At 50.6% G+C, this 18,326-nt stretch overlaps 6 protein-coding genes across 6 annotated transcripts; 3 read left to right on the top strand and 3 right to left on the bottom strand.

Moving 5' to 3' along the window:
- Nucleotides 1–267: 267 nt before the first annotated feature.
- J3458_013294 (uncharacterized protein) lies at nt 268–2,546 on the top strand (the record flags this gene model as incomplete). Its single annotated transcript, XM_066120357.1, has 3 exons — nt 268–860; nt 909–1,323; nt 1,376–2,546. The coding sequence occupies 3 exons, from the start codon at nt 268–270 to the stop codon at nt 1,517–1,519; spliced, it is 1,152 nt and encodes a 383-aa protein (XP_065974644.1). The 3' UTR covers nt 1,520–2,546.
- A 1,357-nt stretch (nt 2,547–3,903) lies between these two features.
- J3458_013295 (uncharacterized protein) lies at nt 3,904–4,314 on the top strand (the record flags this gene model as incomplete). The annotated part of the gene is made up of 1 exon (XM_007816557.1): nt 3,904–4,314. One exon carries the CDS (start codon nt 3,904–3,906, stop codon nt 4,312–4,314), a length of 411 nt encoding a protein of 136 aa, XP_007814748.1.
- Nucleotides 4,315–9,177: 4,863 nt separating this feature from the next.
- J3458_013296 (uncharacterized protein) lies at nt 9,178–12,190 on the bottom strand. The gene is made up of 3 exons (XM_007816555.2): nt 11,963–12,190; nt 11,727–11,795; nt 9,178–11,637 (listed from the first exon to the last, which is right to left on the bottom strand). The coding sequence occupies exon 3, from the start codon at nt 11,510–11,512 to the stop codon at nt 9,548–9,550; it is 1,965 nt and encodes a 654-aa protein (XP_007814746.2). The 5' UTR covers nt 11,513–11,637; nt 11,727–11,795; nt 11,963–12,190; the 3' UTR covers nt 9,178–9,547.
- A 777-nt stretch (nt 12,191–12,967) lies between these two features.
- Nucleotides 12,968–13,567, bottom strand: J3458_013297 (uncharacterized protein; the record flags this gene model as incomplete). The annotated part of the gene is made up of 1 exon (XM_066120358.1): nt 12,968–13,567. The coding sequence occupies one exon, from the start codon at nt 13,565–13,567 to the stop codon at nt 12,968–12,970; it is 600 nt and encodes a 199-aa protein (XP_065974645.1).
- Nucleotides 13,568–13,879: 312 nt separating this feature from the next.
- J3458_013298 (uncharacterized protein) lies at nt 13,880–15,953 on the bottom strand (the record flags this gene model as incomplete). The annotated part of the gene is made up of 4 exons (XM_066120359.1): nt 13,880–14,137; nt 14,212–15,228; nt 15,300–15,731; nt 15,789–15,953. 4 exons carry the CDS (start codon nt 15,951–15,953, stop codon nt 13,880–13,882), a joined length of 1,872 nt encoding a protein of 623 aa, XP_065974646.1.
- A 1,165-nt stretch (nt 15,954–17,118) lies between these two features.
- Nucleotides 17,119–17,451, top strand: J3458_013299 (uncharacterized protein; the record flags this gene model as incomplete). Its single annotated transcript, XM_066120360.1, has 1 exon — nt 17,119–17,451. One exon carries the CDS (start codon nt 17,119–17,121, stop codon nt 17,449–17,451), a length of 333 nt encoding a protein of 110 aa, XP_065974647.1.
- Between the last annotated feature and the right edge of the window lie 875 nt (nt 17,452–18,326).

Here is an 18,326-nt window from a genome sequence, read left to right on the forward strand (position 1 = left end):
CTGCCTGATCCATGTTTCATCAATCTGATTGGCGCTGCAATGTGCAGTGGCTGCAGGAACATGCTGGGGCACAGGTTCTGTCCCAGCGCTAGAGGAGTGCTGACATAATTTGGGCACCTGGGTGCGCTAGTCTATTTGGGCACCCGGGTGCCCATGTATCAGTCGCCAGCAACGACCCCCGCCGATATCAGCGTGGGTTAACAGGCGGACAACACTGGTATAATCTTCATCAATCTCAATGGCCAACTACATCTTATTCAATCAACAATGCACTGCAGACCCGAAATCGTCGCAGCCTGGTCCGTAGAGGTGCCTGCATCTGGATGGCTGAGTGATCCGTTCACTGGGACGTCTCATTCGAACCACCAGCTGTCTCCTGCCCTATCTACCGCTAGTCGCATCGAAGACGACATTTTTGTCGATCCTGATGAGGAGACGGTTTCGACTTCATCTGCAACGTCTTCAAGACGCTCGAAAAGCCCTGTTAAACGAGTGATAGACCTGGAAAGCCTTGGAGTACGCTTTCGCAGTCTGTCGAAGGCGGAGGCGCTAGGGCCAGAAGGGCAAACATTGTTCTATGATTTGAGTGACCTTGCTTCTGGGCTTGGAACAATCCCAAAATCGCTGTGGGATGACAGTCCCGAATTTCGAAATGAGTTGGGACGGAAACCGCACGAGTCTTATTTTACATATGCAGGCGATATATGCCAAGACTTTGCTACCATCCAAGGCATTGTTGAGCATTCTATACGGTGCAATGACGAGCTTGAGCCTGAAGGTGAATGGAATAATGCAGTTCACGGCAAGCTTCTGGCACATGTGTTCGACAAGAAGCATGGAGCGGTGGGGTTCCGATCCACGTAAGGACCCCCTGATTGTTACTATTCAACTTCTAACCATTTCGACAGAATCTCGGATAGGATCGACTCCCAGTGGCTTCCAAAGCACCCATCTGGCCTAAGGAGCTCTCGAATGTTCGATTTTTGCTGCTATGTGCGGGGTGATGATGCCACCCAAGTCAGGCTCGCGGACACCCGTCGTCTTTGGGATCCATCTGTCAATTCTTTCAACCGGCCAGGTCTAAACGGGAAGATTGCTCCCTTTTTAATTGAAACTAAAACTATCAGTCGCACCGAAGCAGAAGCTAGAGACCAATTGGGTACTTGCATTTTGGCCCAAATCGAACGACTTAAATCAATGGCCAAAAATTCACCAACGGCGCAGGCAGTGCTCAAACAAATGATTTTCCCGCTTTCTTATGTCAATGGCGCTCGCTGGACGCTCATGTTTGCGCGTATCGACAGCGCCGACTATTCGAAAATAGTAGGATCTGCCGGCCCATTCAAGTGTCTACCTGAACTAACGATGTGGCCAGATCATTCATGTGACCGCGCTACAAAGTGACACGTCAAACGTCGCCATGGCATGCCGTACGATATCTATGCTGAGAAGACTTGAAGTCTTTCTATCTTCGACATTTTGTGGTTGGTGGAACGAATTTCTTGACAACTTAGCTTAGCCACTCGGAGACGATCCTCTACAGCCACATCATCTGGAGCCGGGGTCTTAATAAGGGCCTAGAAGGATAACCTGATAAAGCAATTTCTACATTGAGATGATTGAACTATTTAACTCATTTAAATGAATTAAATAAGAGAAAGTGCAACCGAGTCAAAATACAACTACGTCGGTTTCAACATGCTGCTGATGACGCAGATGAATCCCATGAACTATTTGAGCATGGGTCAGCAAGTGCTGCTTATGTTCGAGTGGTAATATTGCTTAGATGGCTGCGACGGAAGTGCTTACTTAGGCCCCCCGGAGTATAGAACTGATGTACGAGGCCCTCCACAGCCACGTCATCAGGAGCCATTCATGATGCTTTTAGCCAAGCGCGGAGCAACGAGTCCGACCAAACCTCCTTTGAAGTACCCTCTGATGGATGGAAGCGCATGCAACTACATGTCGCTCCCCATGTTGCGATTCAGCACGCTCTACCAGAGAAGCGTCCAACGCAAATCAACGAAGGCGAAGCCCACGACCAAGTTCAGTCATGGACGACACAATAGGCTCCACAGTCGAGACCTGGACAGATCAACTTGCTTTTTTCACCCCACGATAAGATGGCGTGGACGAAGTCATTTTTAAATTAACAGCGATATTAAATGCGGTTCACGTAGGGAAGAGCATTACTCAAACTACGATTAGGAGCTTAAATTAGCGCAGGAATCCGGAGATAATCGCTAGAAGTCAGATGCCGCCATAGGAGTACGAGGTATGGATGACTTTTAATAACGAGCTCTAGCGCCTGCCAGGGATTAACTGGGACTATAACTAGTTACCTTTGTATAAGTCTTTAAAGTCTCTTAAAATCGCACGTTAACGTGTGAAAGCATTAAACCAACTTTATAAGACTAATTAAGCTTATAAAGGATATGTAATATAAATTACATAGAATAAAATTAAGTTCTTACCTCTAATTAAAGCCACCGCTGAAGTAATAGGCTCCAAAAGAAATCAGGCGGGAGGTGGAGAGTGACACGCGGCTTGGCTTATAGAGCTATAATTAATCAATTAAATTCTCTTTATATTTGGGCAAATATACCGGGGAAGCGAATCTAAACAGGTTTAATTAAAATGTGCCAAGACTTAACAAGTGCTAGGTAACTACAGAGATATTACAAGCATGAAGACTGGGGAAGTCAAGTCAGGGTCGGTCCCGGTTCCAGAAGAAGGAATACATGAAAGCACGAAGGGGGAGTGCGACGTCAGCTATCAAGATCAGGTCGCTCAATCATTCACTATACGGTGATTCAGTCTCCTTGAACCGTTTTTGATCATCCTAGTCTCTTAATATTTCAAAGCTATCTATGCTATGGCGGTCAGAAAGCCGCCCATTCAGCTCCTCTTCGGCAGACGCTGTTGCGTCTGAATCATCGCCATCGTCGCGGAAGGCAAGGGGATCTATATTGTGACATTAATATCCTATTTGCTGGTGGAGGTAGAGTCAAGGTGGATGTGTTTTAGTTTTTCCTGACTCAACACTTTGTCGCGCTCCGAGCCGTGTCAGGTCACTGGTACAAGCTTCTAGGATAGCAAGCTTCTCTATGCACTTGCTCCTTCACCTTGCGCCGCGAACGTATCAACTTCATCATCTGTGAGCTCAAACATGGATATTTCCGAATTGGAATGAGCAGTCGGTTTGCTGACCAGGCAGTGCTCAACCGCGAGGGGTACGACATCGTCCACGGAGTTCTTGAGAGCAACCTGAACATCATTGATAATGCGACCCTTGCGAGCAAAGGAGAGCAATTTTCACACAGGCCCATGCTTGTGACAATGCGGGAACTCTTCAAAGATGGATTGACCTCGTAGTATGCCTGCATGCAGTCCAGGACTAACTCACTTGCATAATGTTGCACGTTACTCTCCTTCTGTTTCCTGATGGCGTTGAAGAGTTGAAGAGAGTCAATGGTGTAACCTCGTCCATCATCATACGAGCGACTCGCCTGGGCCGTGAAGACGCTATGTAGGTTCCGCTCACGCCTGTCTGCTTGTGACTTCTGCCACGGTATCCGTTAGGTAGTGATTGTATGTAAAAGGATGGCCTTTAAAGTGAGGTGCGAGTAGCTCATGGATCTTGGAACAGAGGCTACTCAGTCAGTATCTAGGCTTGTTCCCGCTTTGAAGCCAATCACCACTGTAGCGTCATCTAGTTCGGTGATTGAGCTGCAAACGGTCTATTTGGTTCACACATCCATGTGGAAATCGGGTCCCTGTCCCCAGCTGTGGTCGACAAGCTTTATGAAACAATAGATGACATTACTTAGAGGTCTGCTCACCTTGCGACTGTGCAATCTACATCTCGATGCTCTAGCACGTCCAACAATCAGTCAAGTCATCATGGTGCAAGAATTTTATCCGTTTTCCGCGGATGCTGTGCGCCACCACCTCGAGGCTTTGGCCAAAAACACAAAGTGTATGCAAGAGCTAACGCTGGCCTTCACTCAACTGTTCGACTCCAAATCCAACACTCCCAACCCTATTGTGTCGCCAACGATGTCGAAACCGATGAGGTGGTTCTTCAGAAGTTGGGAGGACGTCTCACGTGCAAAGCTCAATGGCGTGGGTGATATCGTGTCCGGAGATCCGGACTGGAACCCAGGACCCGGAACAGACAATATTGCCTTGCACTATGCAGAGTTCCACTCGGATGAGTTCAACCAAAAAGACACGGCGAGACACGGCAATCATTTCTGCAACAGATGGTGTTATCCGGGCCTTGAAAAGAGCTTACGCTACATGGAAATATAAGAATGTCGCCGCCCGAGACGCGAAGAAGATATACATCGCGGCTATACACAATTAGGCCGCTGGTTGAACTTGGTTTGTCAACGCCAAAGGCCCCTTTCAATGGAAAAAGGCTGCTATTCATCGGGGACCCCGAAGCCCTAGAAAGCCTCAAATAGCTGCCTTTTAATTGTACGAAAAAGCCTCCAAAAAAAGGCTCGCGCTACCACCCTATTAAAGCTAAACCTTTAATAGCTAAATACCGTAAAATCCCTTAAATTAATAACTTTTTAGGTGACCTGCTAGACGACCTTAATATCTATAAATAGGGCCTGTTTTCCATACCTAGATAGCTTTAATCCCAAGGACAATTCCACGCTTCAATCTGCTTCCATAGCTGTCAACGTGATATGGTTCCATGATTCCCAGACAGAGAGAACACTGCCAAGCGGCCATCAGTAGGGGAGAGCCGGGGAGAATGCCTGCCTCGGAAACCAAGATCCCCAGGCGTCCGTCTCATCTGCAAGTTAGTGATGGCATGGCAATGTGACTATTAGATCCCTCTGAGTGCGGTGAGGTGCAGGTAAAGTCTTCTACGGGGACAATATCCAATGGGGATTAAAAAATAAGCAAGTACATGCCTGCTCATTTATTTTTTATTATAATAAGAGTACTATTAATAGTACTTGGTACATTGATTAGCAGCATACTCCGTATTTGGCTAAGATACAGGTAGAATTACTCAACAAGGGTGTTCTGGGCAGATACAAAAGCTGCACCTTACCGCACTCAAAGGGATACAGTATTCAGTCGGCCGATGCTTCTGTAAGCCGGCTGGGGTACTGTCTCTGTGTCTGGCGATCCTATCTCGGCAAGTTTGATGATTCTCTACATCAGGTGTGACAAGGGCTTGGAGCGGAATGACTCTATTCAATAATAATCCTGTAGGGTGCCAAAGGTCCTTGGTTTCTAAAGGAAAGTAAGGGACGAGAGACCATACATGAAAAGAACAGCTGTGCCTAAGGCTCCCAGCGGGTCATGCGTGCAGTCTGTGTAAGCTCTGGGTCCTGTATCGGCGATGCCCCTTTGTTGGGCGGTGAGGATGTCGAGCTTTGACCGTGTAACATCAGGCCATGAGTATATAGCTGTCATTTACAGCCGCTCTAATTGCGAAGCAATCAGATTCCCTTATACTCAGGTCCGGGACAAGAAGGCATTCAAGTCATTTTGCGTACCAGTAAGGGCAAGAGTACTACTTGATCAACGATAACAAAGCGGAAAATGTGACAAGGGCAGGATAACTGGGTTTGGAATATAAGATATTCATAATCTTTAATAATCAACTTGGGGTAGTAAAGGTCCTTATTTTTCTAAAAGGTCTTGAGGGAACAGAGGCCTCTATATACAAGAAATCGGTGTGTGCTAGAGGTCTGAGGCAGCTCTTGCTTATGGTTCGACCACGGGCTTCGTGATACTTTCTTTGTTCTTCTTAGCCGTTGTTGGCCCGACGCCTTTGATGTGGCTTAACCGTGTGACAGAAAATTACGACAGAGAGCACGATCAAATTGCCAAGCGTGGCTCAGTCCACGAAAGATGCAGCAATTGACACCCTCTATTTTGTGGTCGAACCTTGGATGTAGGAAACAAGTCACTTGTTTCAGCGTGAATCGAGATATGGTCCTAACTACTGGTCGCGCCACCACTCCAGCTGTCGCACATATAGAACCGGAGGTGATCAATCTAAAGCTTGTTCCTTCTGTATGCCGGTCCTAGGAGCAGTGTGCAAATTGGTCCAAACACAGATGTCATGGAGGCAGTTGTCCAGGTTGGTTTTGCCCGTTGTCCGCTCGGCTCTGTCGCTTCCACTAGACGGCTGCTGCGACGCCGCTAGTCAGCTGACTTGGCATTCTGGACATTATCTGGTCTGGTTTGCTACAGTGATAGGTATCTGCCCGATGTCTAAGTAGTCATGTCCTCATAACCAACCAACTCGCTATAGCACACCTCCTCCCGCCCTCTCCAAAAACTTGACTCACGAAAGATGTGGAATCGGTCCTCATGCTTTGTGGTTAAAACTGACATGTATTACTAGATAAAGTACAGCTAGCGGCGACATGTCTAGAGGTCTCGCACTCGGCCGATACTAACACTTGTCGTCTGCCACGGTATCCGTGTTCTTGGAGCAACCCCCCTGGATACGAGTGGTGCCAGTAGGGCAGACACAATCTCCATCCAACACAGTACCTCCATTGCAGCTCACCTCAGGCCGGGGAGGCAACAGCTCGCCGGCTGGAGGTAGAGGCCCAGTCGGGATGTCACCAGGGAGAATCGTCGTGGTGGGCGTCTCATCGTCTGAGCAAGTGTCGGGCTCTTGGGCGTTCCCATTCTCTTTTCTAACCGGCCTGCAGACTCCCACGCCTTCGACGAGACCCATGCCTTTGCCACAGGCGGCAAGGTCTTCCTTCTCGGCCTCGAGGGGTGCGGGTGCCGCTACAGCGAGTGCGGCCAAAGAGGCAAGGAGAAGAATGTGCTGCTTCATTGTTTGGTAGCTGAAAAGGAAATCCTAGTGATGAATGAATGTGAGGGTTGAGGACTGGGGTTGACGGCAGAGGTAAGCGGCGGCGGCACATCATTTTGTAGTCGGCGACGGCAACCCGACACTGCCAAGCAAATGTCACGATTCATGGCAAGGCGCAACAGCCTCACGTCCCGTTTCAGCAGCCACTGAATGACTCTGTATATGAAAGATTGAAGTGGCGCCGGGCGGTTTCAGGACCTGTCGTTGTCATGCCCCCATTTTTAAGCTTACATGTAGAGTCTGGTTGTAATGCCGAGTCATCTGGTTGACTCGGGGGAATGGTCTCAACTCATCGCGATATAAAATCGGGCAAAGGAGATCAATGCACGGACCTGATGCTGAAACCATGGCGAACCCACTGCGAGCTGAATACACGGTATTTTCGACGAGAGAGAAACTATGTGTAAAATGGGCACTCTAAGCCGCGTGCTAGGTAGGAGGTTTAGAGCTGCACGAGAACATAGTCACTTACACCAACCTAAGTAGTCACCCTGCTATCAACACCCAGTCCGACAGGAATATATTGCATGCTGTGAGTCCTGCTGGATGCAAGCATCGAGGCGCTTCTGACCAAATGATCAAAAGCGACCTTTATCCATCTCCGTCCTGAGGCTAGTCATGCGCTTCCCTCTGCAATTCATGCATGGCCATTTATCGGCAGAATATATGTTCAGCGAGTAAGTGGACCAGCTACTTTATATGAAACTCGTACATCAATTCGCCCATTTGGCATGATGCAACACTGAGACTGCCTCCACGCATCTCGACCAGCATCAAGGTCTTCTCGCTCGTCCTGTGCTTTGATGCATCGCATAAAATGCCGCATTGGGATTTCCTCTGAGTCAAACCGGCTTGGCTTACGTCGAGTCTGGCCCCTTTAAGAATGATGAGTGATGGACTCTTGCACTATCGGGGAAAAACAAACTTGGTGCGTTGTTCTGAAATCAGCACGCATTCCGGATGTTGCCTGGAAATCATAAAGGCGGCCACAAATCCAGCTAGTTCGAGCCGATTTAGATTCGAGTTTCCGGTTTCCCTACTGACCCGGATCGGACTTTCCATTTGGATTAGTGTGATTGTTTCCAAGACAATCTGGAACTAGACACCAAGGTCTTTATTGATGAACGAGGTGTAGTTGTCAGATCCTAGTATATACCGGGAGATGAGGCTAATGGCAGCAGCAATGGCCCGCATTGAACAGTAGATTAGTCCTTGATGGAAGCTCTCTGTCTAGGTGATTGAAGCCTTTTTCCACAGTTGATTGAAAACTCAAATCACCCTTGTCCGTAGCCCTTTAATATCTGTTGGAACTGCCAGTGTGTCGGGGCTGCGGTCACTTCCCGAGCGTCTATTCCGTTGAGAGTAGGTGAGGTGACACGATTCATTCTGTGGTTTCTCCATCCTGTCATCAAAAGCTTGCCAAGACTCAATGTAAAGGTGTCTCAATATATACAAGACGCTTGCTTCACTTGAGTCAAAGCTACCACGTCCGGTCTATATCCGCCGTCCACTATCGGATATCCAGGGCCTGTTTCTGCCTGGACGTGACCCCAGGCGCCACGAGTTGCTGTGACAAGGGCAGGATAACGGGGCTTGGGACAATGGGTTCAATTCAATCTTTAATAAGCGACTTCGAGGAGGTCCTGGTTTTTCAAGAGGCTCTGAAGGACCAGAGGTTCCTATAGAAGTCGGTGTGTGCTCGAGGCCTGAGGCAGCCCTCGCTTGTAGCCCGGCCTCAGGGCTTTGCGATACCTTCTTTATTGTTGTGTGAGCGTTGACGGCCAACGCCTTTGTTGTGGCCTCAACCTTGTGACAGCTATCCTCTGCCAGCTCAGCCCATCCACGGAGCGTCCGAATACGCTGAACACAAATTCGTCAATCAAGTACTACATCAGCTCTAGTGCTCAATAGATTTCCGGTCTGAGCAACCGGTTCGTCGTCGGACTTGGAAGGAGGGCAGTCAGACTCGGTGGCGCGATTTGCCGCTGTGAGGATGGACCTGCGCGTTTTCTCGAGGCAGAAGACAACCCCGTCCGAACGGGTTGACTTATTCCGCGTCTTGTAGGCGTCCAGTTTTCGTTTTTCCTTTTTGTGGCTTCTATCCCCTAGTCAGCATGTCCAAGCGTGGCGTTCAAGGAAGGCACCGTCTTCTTACTCCCCAAAGGGACTTTATTCATGATTTAGCTTCCCTTTCATCCACAAACCTTCAACGGTATCCTTATCCGAGGAGATCAGAGTGGCAGAGAGAGGGGTTAGCTTGGCAATAACCTGTTTTACATAGGCGAGAAGCAGACTCATGCGGAAATGTCAGCCAACTATTTGCGTTTACTAAATTATCTTAAAAAAGAAAACCACTATAGTATATGAAATCCTAGCACACCTTTTACTACACTCTAACTATTACACAGTTGCACGAGGGCTAGATCATGAGACCTGGGGTATGAGGCTCTCATCGGCTTCTTGTATAAATCAGTTATATAGGCCTTGAGAAAAACTAAGGACCTTTCGTACTGGAAGACTGTGAAGAGATGAGTTGACTTATTACTCCAGGCCCTCACTGAACCATTGGCACACCAACCGTCTATTCACCGAACAACATTCATTATACCATGTGCACAACCCCAAGGCTGCAACATAGTGCCCATCAATACGACGTAGATACGAGTCCTTTCGACATTCCTATGCAGATGAATCGCCCGAATCGCTGTCTCTCCTGCCCTTCTCATCGAAATTCTTATTCGACTTGCGCTTGCCGATACAAGCGCCTACAATCCATGAAGCACACGCAGCTGTCGCGGCAATTATGGCGCCGACCACGCCCCAGAGGACGCGGGAGTTGCCCCGTCCAGCAGAGCTATTATTCTCGACTTTAAAGACGGTCTTTACGGCGGCGTGGTCCGATGGCCATTCGTTGTAGTAGTGGTCTGGCTGTGCTGTGGGCTGGCCAACCACAACAGCTTCCGACGAACGAGTCTTGAGGCCCTTGTGATAGATGAAGTCGATGCGATCTTTGGGTTCGACCCGCCCTTCGTTGTCCAGGTAAATGGGCGACCAAGTGATGCCAGGTTTAGTCAAGGGGTCACTGTGGACTTCTCGGAAGGAATCAATCAGGCCTGCATCAACGGGATGCTTCGAGGTGGGCCAGGGGAAATATCCCTGTCCACAGTGAAGCTTCTTGGTTGCATTCGTCCAGTCAAGGTGTGAGGGCGCGTTGAAGTCACCGGTGAAGATAACAGGGGTTTTGCTGGATTGTGAGAGATGGTCCTGCATGTGCTTCATGATATTAATGATCTGAGGCGTACGACGAGACTTGATCTCGTTCTTATGAACCTCCTCCGGGGACAGGTGGTCGAAGCAAAAGTCGTACGGACCATATGGCGTGTAGCCCAAATGACAATTCCAAAAGTTGATTTCCTGGCCCCTGTCCAAGGCTATGCGCACCGCGCCACATCTCTCGACAGGAGCATACTGTTCGACCATGGGGTATCGAGAAATGATACCGACGTCATCTCCCTGCCAATAGTCCCAGCCCAGGGCTTTTGCGAGCCGAATCGCATGTCCTCCGGTGCTCTCCTGGAGCCCAACAATGTCTGCTCTGGCGTTTGTGATGAAGCGAACTTGCTTGGCATGGTAGTCCTTCACGGGTGTACCTCCGAACCACAGGTTGAACGACAGGATGGTGAGTTCCTTAACCAAAGGCTCCCCTTGTGCGACGACCGGAATTGTAACTGTGATTTCAGCAGTAGATCCATCTGACCCCAAAGCCGCGACGACGAATTTGGTCGTCGTGTTTCCAGATGTCTTGGGTGGTGTACCACTGATAATTCCGTCGCTAGATATGTTGACCCAGCCATGTGTGCTTGAATCCGTAGCGTTATACTTGCCCTGGGCGAACTTGCTGTCTGGATCGCGCGGATTCTCCAGCATGCCGCTGAGGTTAGCCGTGAAAGGCTCACCCACCCGAGCATTGTGTGTAGTTAGTCGGTCAACGATAAAGGCTAACGGACCCTTTCCGGGTTTGACGATGTCAATGGGGCTTGCAAGCCACTTGTATCCGCCTTTAGCAAGGAAGAAGGCTCGATATCCCAGACCCGGCTGCAAAGCAGAGGCATCGACCTTGACAGTCCCATTCTCATCAGGGGCATAAGCCCAAGTCAAGGAACCGCTGATGAACTTTTGCGACTCTGGGCCACCGCCAAAGGAGTTGTAAATTCCAATCCAGTTCTGGGGATCTGGATGCGGAGTCGAATAGTTAAAGGTAAGAAGAGGGTCACCGTCACGAACTGAGATGGAGCCCCAGGGATTCGCGACCTTGAATACCACAGGCTTGGCCAGCCATTTGTAACCCTCATTGGCAAGAAAGTAGGCCTTGTACTGGCCTGGAGGGAGATTGGCAGTTGATAGCTGCACCGTTCCCTTTTCACCCGGAGCATATTCCCACGATAGAGAGTCTTCTGTGTAGGTCTCGTTGTCAGGACCAGTACTGCCAGAAGGGTAAATGCCGATCCAGTTTTTTTCATTGGCAAATTTGGTGGCATAGCTGAACGACTGAGTAAAGGCAATGTGAGTGGGATCCAGGTCAAGTGAGCCAGATGTATCCCGCTTGGGCTGGGACACCTCGTGAAGACCAGTCTTCTCGTTCATGCTGGCAGCTTTTCCGGCAATGTCCGTTACGCTGATGATGGAAGCAGCGTCCTCGTCAAAGACGACGCCTCGAGCAAGTGATCTCCGGTCGTCCGGTACCAGAGCCACTGCTAGACTGACGATAGCTGCTTGTATGAGCAATTGAAACCTCATGGTGGACAGATGAAACAACAAAGGATGGAAAGCAAGAGCTAAAGCGGTCTCAGAGACATACCAAAAGAGAGTTATAAGTAAAGAGAAGAACGGGAGACTTCTCTTCCACAAATACCACAAGCTCAAGTTCCTACGAGTGCGTCATGTCAGATGATGTATACTCAACTGTCGCGGGGTTTTTCTGGTCAGCCATGTTCCATGTCTTGGCCATGTGGTGCGTTCTTCCTTGTTTCTTCGCCTTCTCTTACAATCCCCGTCTTGCTACTGTTTTGGGACTATCAGCTCAATATCACTCACAGTCTCAATGGGTCCTTTACTGCTTGGAGGGCATTCAGAGCGCAGAACGTGCAGTGCAGTAGCGGCAATGGACGAGCCTTTTGGATAAGAGATACGAGAGCTCGGAGTCCCGGTCGGGGTTGCGTGGCTGCTGAGGGCTCTCTGAACGCTTCCAACGAGGCAGCCAGTGATGGTTTTTGGCGTCTGGGTTCGTCTGAAGAAGATGATGAGCAAAGCGCAAGACACCAACAGCGGCTGGTGAGGAATAGGTCCCGAAATAACCGTTGACAGGAAGACGGCAGGCAGGGCGGAGATTGGATGGGGGGATTTTGCGGGGGGGCAGGAGGGGAAGCAAAGCTAATTGGGAGAGACATGGAGGGAAGGGAAGGGGCTACCACCAGTTGACAGCACTAGCCATTTGCGTCACTGGACTCGGCACTACAATTCGCGCTCAGGAAGGAGCGCTCCTTGGGCTCTCAAACATCAATTTTCACTTGGTGAGAGATCATGATAGTCAAGTTGCACATGCGCATTCACCAGCTCCTCAGACACCTCTCACATCGCATGGGCTTGGATCCGGCGATGCGAGGCGTTGGACTCGAGTTCTCGGATCCACATGACCACAGCCTCGACGCCAAGGCGCGTACGTACATTGGCCATTGTAACCCATCGCTGGCTACGCTGCGAAAGTCATGGATCGGAGTCTGCTTCGCCCCAATGGCGGCAACGGTACGTGGAAACAACGCATTCTTTTTGTTAAATCCGATGACAAAGAGAGCATCACATGCACGCGGTAGGGCACATTGACGGGACGGGACACAAAAAAACACCTGATGCTCATCGTCTATTATATGCTCAATGGCACATTCCTCTATATCCCCATCATATGCCGTTTATGCCATCACCATGTCTTCAACGAATGTAACCCAACTCCGTCTATCACACAGTTCGAAACAATATATTTCCAATCTAAACCAACAACAAAGAGAGAAAAAACAGTCATGCAGCCAGCAACAACAACTATGCTCAGTAGTTGAAAATCATGAGGCTGGGATTCAACACCAGCGGCACCAACGCATGGAACCCCAGGTTGATAGCGAGCGGCACGATCACGGAAAAGTCGGTAATCGCCCAGTCCGGTGGCGCAAACGCTCCCAGGTACACCATGGCGCCCACGAGCAGCACGATAATCAAGTACATGTACTTGAAGGTCCTGAAGATGCGCGGCATCTCCTGGAAGAAGTTGCTGTCCTCCTTCTCCTTGGACGTGGCACCCCACTGCATGTCGACGTGGAACAGGTGCGCGAGGATGGCGTTGGAAATATGGAACGAGATGCCGCCAAAGAAGACGGTCATCATGGGCATCCACTTGAAGTTCTCGACGAGCGCCTCGAGCAGTGCCTTCTCGCCCGTGCGGTAGCGCACGATGGCCAGGGCAATAGGGCCCGACGCGTTGAAGACGACGATGAGGGAGAGCAGAACGTTCCATGACGTGAGGTAGCTCGAGGCCAGGTCGTCGCGGAACCAGCCGACGAGGAAGTAGTTGAGCGTGGTGAGGAACATGGCCGACCCCAGCGCGTAGTACGAGCACATGTATGCCAGGATGGAGATTTTGGACGACACCATGATGTTGGACCTGATGTAGGTGTAGAAGAGCGGCGTGAAGGGGCCCTTGTAGATTCAGCGGTGGACGGGGTGGAATATCATCTCGTTGACGCCGTACGCGTACTTTTGCCAGCGGGCGATCTCATCATAGATGGTCAGCGACACGCCTTCTTTGAATTCGTTGTCGTGGTAATCAGCCACGCGGATGATGTTGCCCTTCATCTGGAGGCGCAGCGCAATGTCAAAGTCTTCCGATACGTGGCTCTCGGACCAGTACGGGATGTAGCCCTCTTCTTCAGGCACGCCGACTTCTTGAACAGCTGAAGAGGGCCGTCAGCACGATCCCATCACATGTGTTGGGGACTTCTTCTCACCTTGCCACCGGAGAAAGGCATTGTGGCCGACAAAGGGGGCTACCTCGCCGGATCCAATCGAGAACCGGATGGAAGAGTATATTAGGTTGGTAAAGTAGGTGATGCCATTCTCGAAGTAATCATGCGTAACCTGCATGACGCCAGTGGAATGTTGCACAATAGCCGCCTCGGGGGAGAGGAACATCTCAGCGGCACCATACAAAAGACAGTCCTCGGGCTATTCAACGTCAGAGAAAACGGTTCATCGCGTCATGGGGGAAAAGGAAAGAAGGAAAGAAAACGGCAACCCACCACTCGTGTGTCCGAGTCTACAATGAGAATCAGCTCTCCGACGCGAATATCACCGTCCGCCCAAGCCAGCGGGTTCTCTTCCAGGACTCGCGCCAAGGCACTCTGATACATCTCTTCCTCCTCCGCATCCGTAATGAGATCCGTCTCCTTGTTGGCCAACCTAGCATCGGCAAGTTCTTGCATGTATGCCTCGACCTTTTGCGAGACATTAAGCGCAAAGTTCATATTGGACGCCTTTTTGAACTTGCCCTTTCGCACAAAGCCCTCGTCCCCATTATGCCTAGGACGAGCAACCCAGCCGATCCTATTGTCTGTGTAAAAGTCCTTACGGCGCCGAATCTCGTCATCCGTCAACCCGGCCCGCAGACCGTCGTCGTTGATGAAGATGTTGGCCGACCCCCCGTGCGACTCGTAATACGACATGGCCGCCTGCAGACTGCGCACGGTCGGAATAATGACCGAGTCCATGCCCTCCTTGTATACTGGCATCTGGATAGTGACCTTGGGTGGGAGAAAGCCGTCGGCGTAGGCCCGTCTCAGGCACGGCTTGTGTGCAGAAAAGTGGCGCGAGTTGGTGTTGACGCCTCCAATGGGCCCAATCATCTGGAAGATGTTGGTGAAGATGACTTGGAAGAAGAACAAGGAGACGCACATGAGCAGGGGGACGGGGAAAATAAGCGCCATCTTGATCCAGTCGTTGGCGAGGATACACTCTGTCACCAGCTTCCCGACGTATACACCGCACAGGAGGCACAGGGACAGACACATGGCGCAGCCGATGAAGACGGCCGATGCGCGGGCGACTGGCCTCGCGACAGACTCCGGCCGCTCCATGGAGGCATTCTTCTCCGAGACATCCTCGCTGCTGCTCAACTGCGTCAGGAGACCCGGCGTGGTGATGCCAGCCGCCGGGGTTGCCGTTCCAATCGGGCTGGACATACCAGAGTCGTACAAGGTTGACGGAGCGCGGCTCGGCATATGTAAGATGTTAAGGGGCAGCCTCCCTTCTCCCCAAACCTGCGAACAACGGTTAGCCCTTTTTCATGTCATGTTTTCTTCTTTTGCAGCGGCTTGACAATATTTCGTACCCAGGCGAGCAGCTTTTCTTCTATGTGGGTGGCTTGAGGAACGATGTTGACAAGATCATCGTGCCAGACGAGAATCAGGCGCTCTTGTCTAAAGACAGAGGCGTACTGGAACTTCTTCACCGTCGCAGGCTGTGCAAGGGCCAATGAGTCGAGAACTTGAATCTGAGACCCGTCCTTGAACTTCAAATCGGTCTGCCCCGGCATCAACGAGGCGAGAATGCCCTGCAACATCTGCGGGCGCATGGTAATGGCCACATTGAGATTCAGCCGGATGACCGCACCAAGAAGAATGGGGTTCAGTCTTTGCGACGCAGTGATGTAGTTGCCGCGAGATCTTCGCAAGAGCACGCCAGAGCAGTCTTCCTGAGACCTGACGGACTCGGGTGGGATCCAGCCACTGGCTACTGCTCTATTATGCAGGTACGTCACCATCTGTCAGAATGTCAGAGGGTTTATTCTCTTTCGTCAAAGTAAATTTTTTCCCCTTACTGTTCTGAAACGAAAGTCATCGTGGTAGTTGGCGTTGTAAGGGGAGTCTTGCCCAGATCTCTGCGGCGAAGAGTCAATCGAGCTCGCAGAGATTGTACAAAACGAACGGTTTCGCGGCATTGATAGGTCGATACCATGAACCGATATACTTGGAGATGCGTCCATTTTGTCTGATGAACTTTTTTTTGTCAGCAATCAGTGAGGGTGAGAAGCTAAGACACGGCAAAATGGCAGAAACTAGTGCGAGACTCTAGACTCCAGTCTGCTTCGGGAACGCCTCTCTCTAGGAGATTCCCGGAATATATTTTGGGAAGTTTCAATCCGAATCCGTATTAACACGCATTGCCAGGGGGCAATTTTTGGACTTCGACGCTTCAGTATGGTTCTGGATGCGTATCTGGCTACAGATGTGTCCGTCTTCAGCGTCCATCAGCCGGCATTAACACAATAAATAAGCAGAGAAAGCCGCTGAGGTTTCCACGAAACAAAACATAAGTATGAGTCCACCTCTTATCAAGAGAAAAAAAAATCATTTAAAAAGACTGAACTGACAGCATCTTGTCGCAATATCACGTTGCTGACCTATGCCGACTGGTCAGGCTGCGGGCATCCCAACTTGGAAACATCACGACCAGCTTCATCTGGGAAGTGGACACCCTCCACGAGCCCCAGCGCCACCATGCACTGTGCCTTGATGGACCAGGAACAGACGTGGTCTCGACAAGTCACCTCTGGCCGAACCAAATATGCACCCGCGGCTTCTTGGCTCGGCGGCGTGGTCGATTCAGCAGCGGTCCACCATGACCAAGTCCCTGGATAGCCTCTGCAACAGATGTGTGAACCAACGAAACCGCCAGACACCTGGATAACACATGCCGGGATGTCACGCCCGATAAACCACAGCTATGGTGCTCTTTTTGCGCAATCTTGGCGGGATGCGGGCAGATGTTGGTACCCTGGCGTGGGCATTTCCAACAACCGTCGCCCGCCCCCAAGCCGAGTCAATCAATATCTGCGACTCAGCCCTTCGCACAAAGTCCCTGGCAAAACGGTCGCGGCTGACTAGCGACTGCAATACAATCCCGTGCCCTCGACCGTTTCTCACCGGCGGTCAAATCTCCCCTCCGTCGGCTCATCAAAAAAGAAAGCTCTCCAGCTCTCGACGCCGCGGTCTAGGCCATCGACCGTTTGTTGTTTGGCAAAGCTCTCGGCCGCCGCTCAACTGCGAGCTCAACCCGGCTGACAACACGTCGGAGCTGTTCCCCCAAAAGGCGACTCTGCCCGCAAGGATACCATCTGATAATTTTCGGCTACCACAAAAGTGGAAAAGATGATGGATTTGTTGGCTGCCGCTGAGGGCGGGGGGACGCAACGTATCGAGGTTACATCTCCAACGACAATGTTTACCATCCAAACCCAACCCCCCGAAGCTCGTTCCCGTGGACTTTGCTTTTCAATGCATACCCTTCAGCTAGTTGCCTCGACCCAGAATTTCTCCCTCTCCTTGCAGACTTGCTCAGTGCGCACCGCTGGATGCTGCCCACGATGGGAGGGGGCGCAATTCACCACGGCAGTCAACCCAGCGGCTCGGCTTTTCAAGGCGGGCTTAAGGTTCGGGCGCATATCGACCCGCAGTTTAGACCAAGATGGCTTTTGGGGATGAAACTGAACACTAATTCATTTTTTTTTTAATCTGGGACCAACACCGAGCACTTCTGATCTACACGCGTGTCGGGTGTTCCGTGTCAATGATAAGAGATGACGACCTTTACAACCGGAGCTTCCTCCGCTTTTGGTGCAATGACATTGCGTTCAGAGATGTAGGCAGCCAGCAGAGAATCTAGATGGACATATCTATGACCAATTGGCGCTGCACGAAGGCCTAGGACACCTCTACGGTCCAAAGAGCCACGCAAAAAGTAATGCACGCTGCTGGAAATCGGTATGTCCTCTGTTATCGAGCATTATTCGCTATCTGACAGACTGACTGCAGCTGGTTTTTGTATCGCCAGGCTCATGGTTACTCAGCTCCGTCCAAGACATCTTACGTGCATTTCAGCCTTCAGAGCTTGTCTTGGCTTCAGGCGATGGCTCCTATGTTCTCCCATATATTTCATTTAAATGGTCAGAAAGCCTCTTTGCAATCACCCATATGTCTCCCATGCTAGTAACCGCGAGCCAGTGTAAGTCTATAGAGACTGGACGGTTCAAACTTCCAAGACGAGGTACTCAGATCGAATCGATATGACATATTACGCCATCTCTTCCATCCTGTAAATTGTTACCCAAAGCTAGTCTACGGTCCATGCGCCTCCAGACCGGGGGGGCGCCACGATACGCAGGCCAGTACCAGAAATATCGGCATCGCCACCCCTGCCCAACTGCCAGGGCCGACAGTATTCGGAAGGTGTATGTCGTGGCCTATCAGCCTGGTAGCATTCGGCCCAAGGTTTTGCAAAAATCTCCCATACAACTATCTGTACCGGACAATACAGCACGCCGCATGGGAAACCTGCTTGAGCCGTCATCTAGAGTAGC

Source organism: Metarhizium acridum, assembly GCF_019434415.1.
Source record: "Metarhizium acridum strain ARSEF 324 chromosome Unknown scaffold_276, whole genome shotgun sequence".
NCBI lineage: Eukaryota > Fungi > Ascomycota > Sordariomycetes > Hypocreales > Clavicipitaceae > Metarhizium > Metarhizium acridum.

Bases quoted from the DNA above. Each gene is read 5' to 3' on its own strand.
- J3458_013296 (XM_007816555.2), bottom strand. From the start codon at position 11,512: ATGAACGAGAAGACTGGTCTTCACGAGGTGTCCCAGCCCAAGCGGGAT.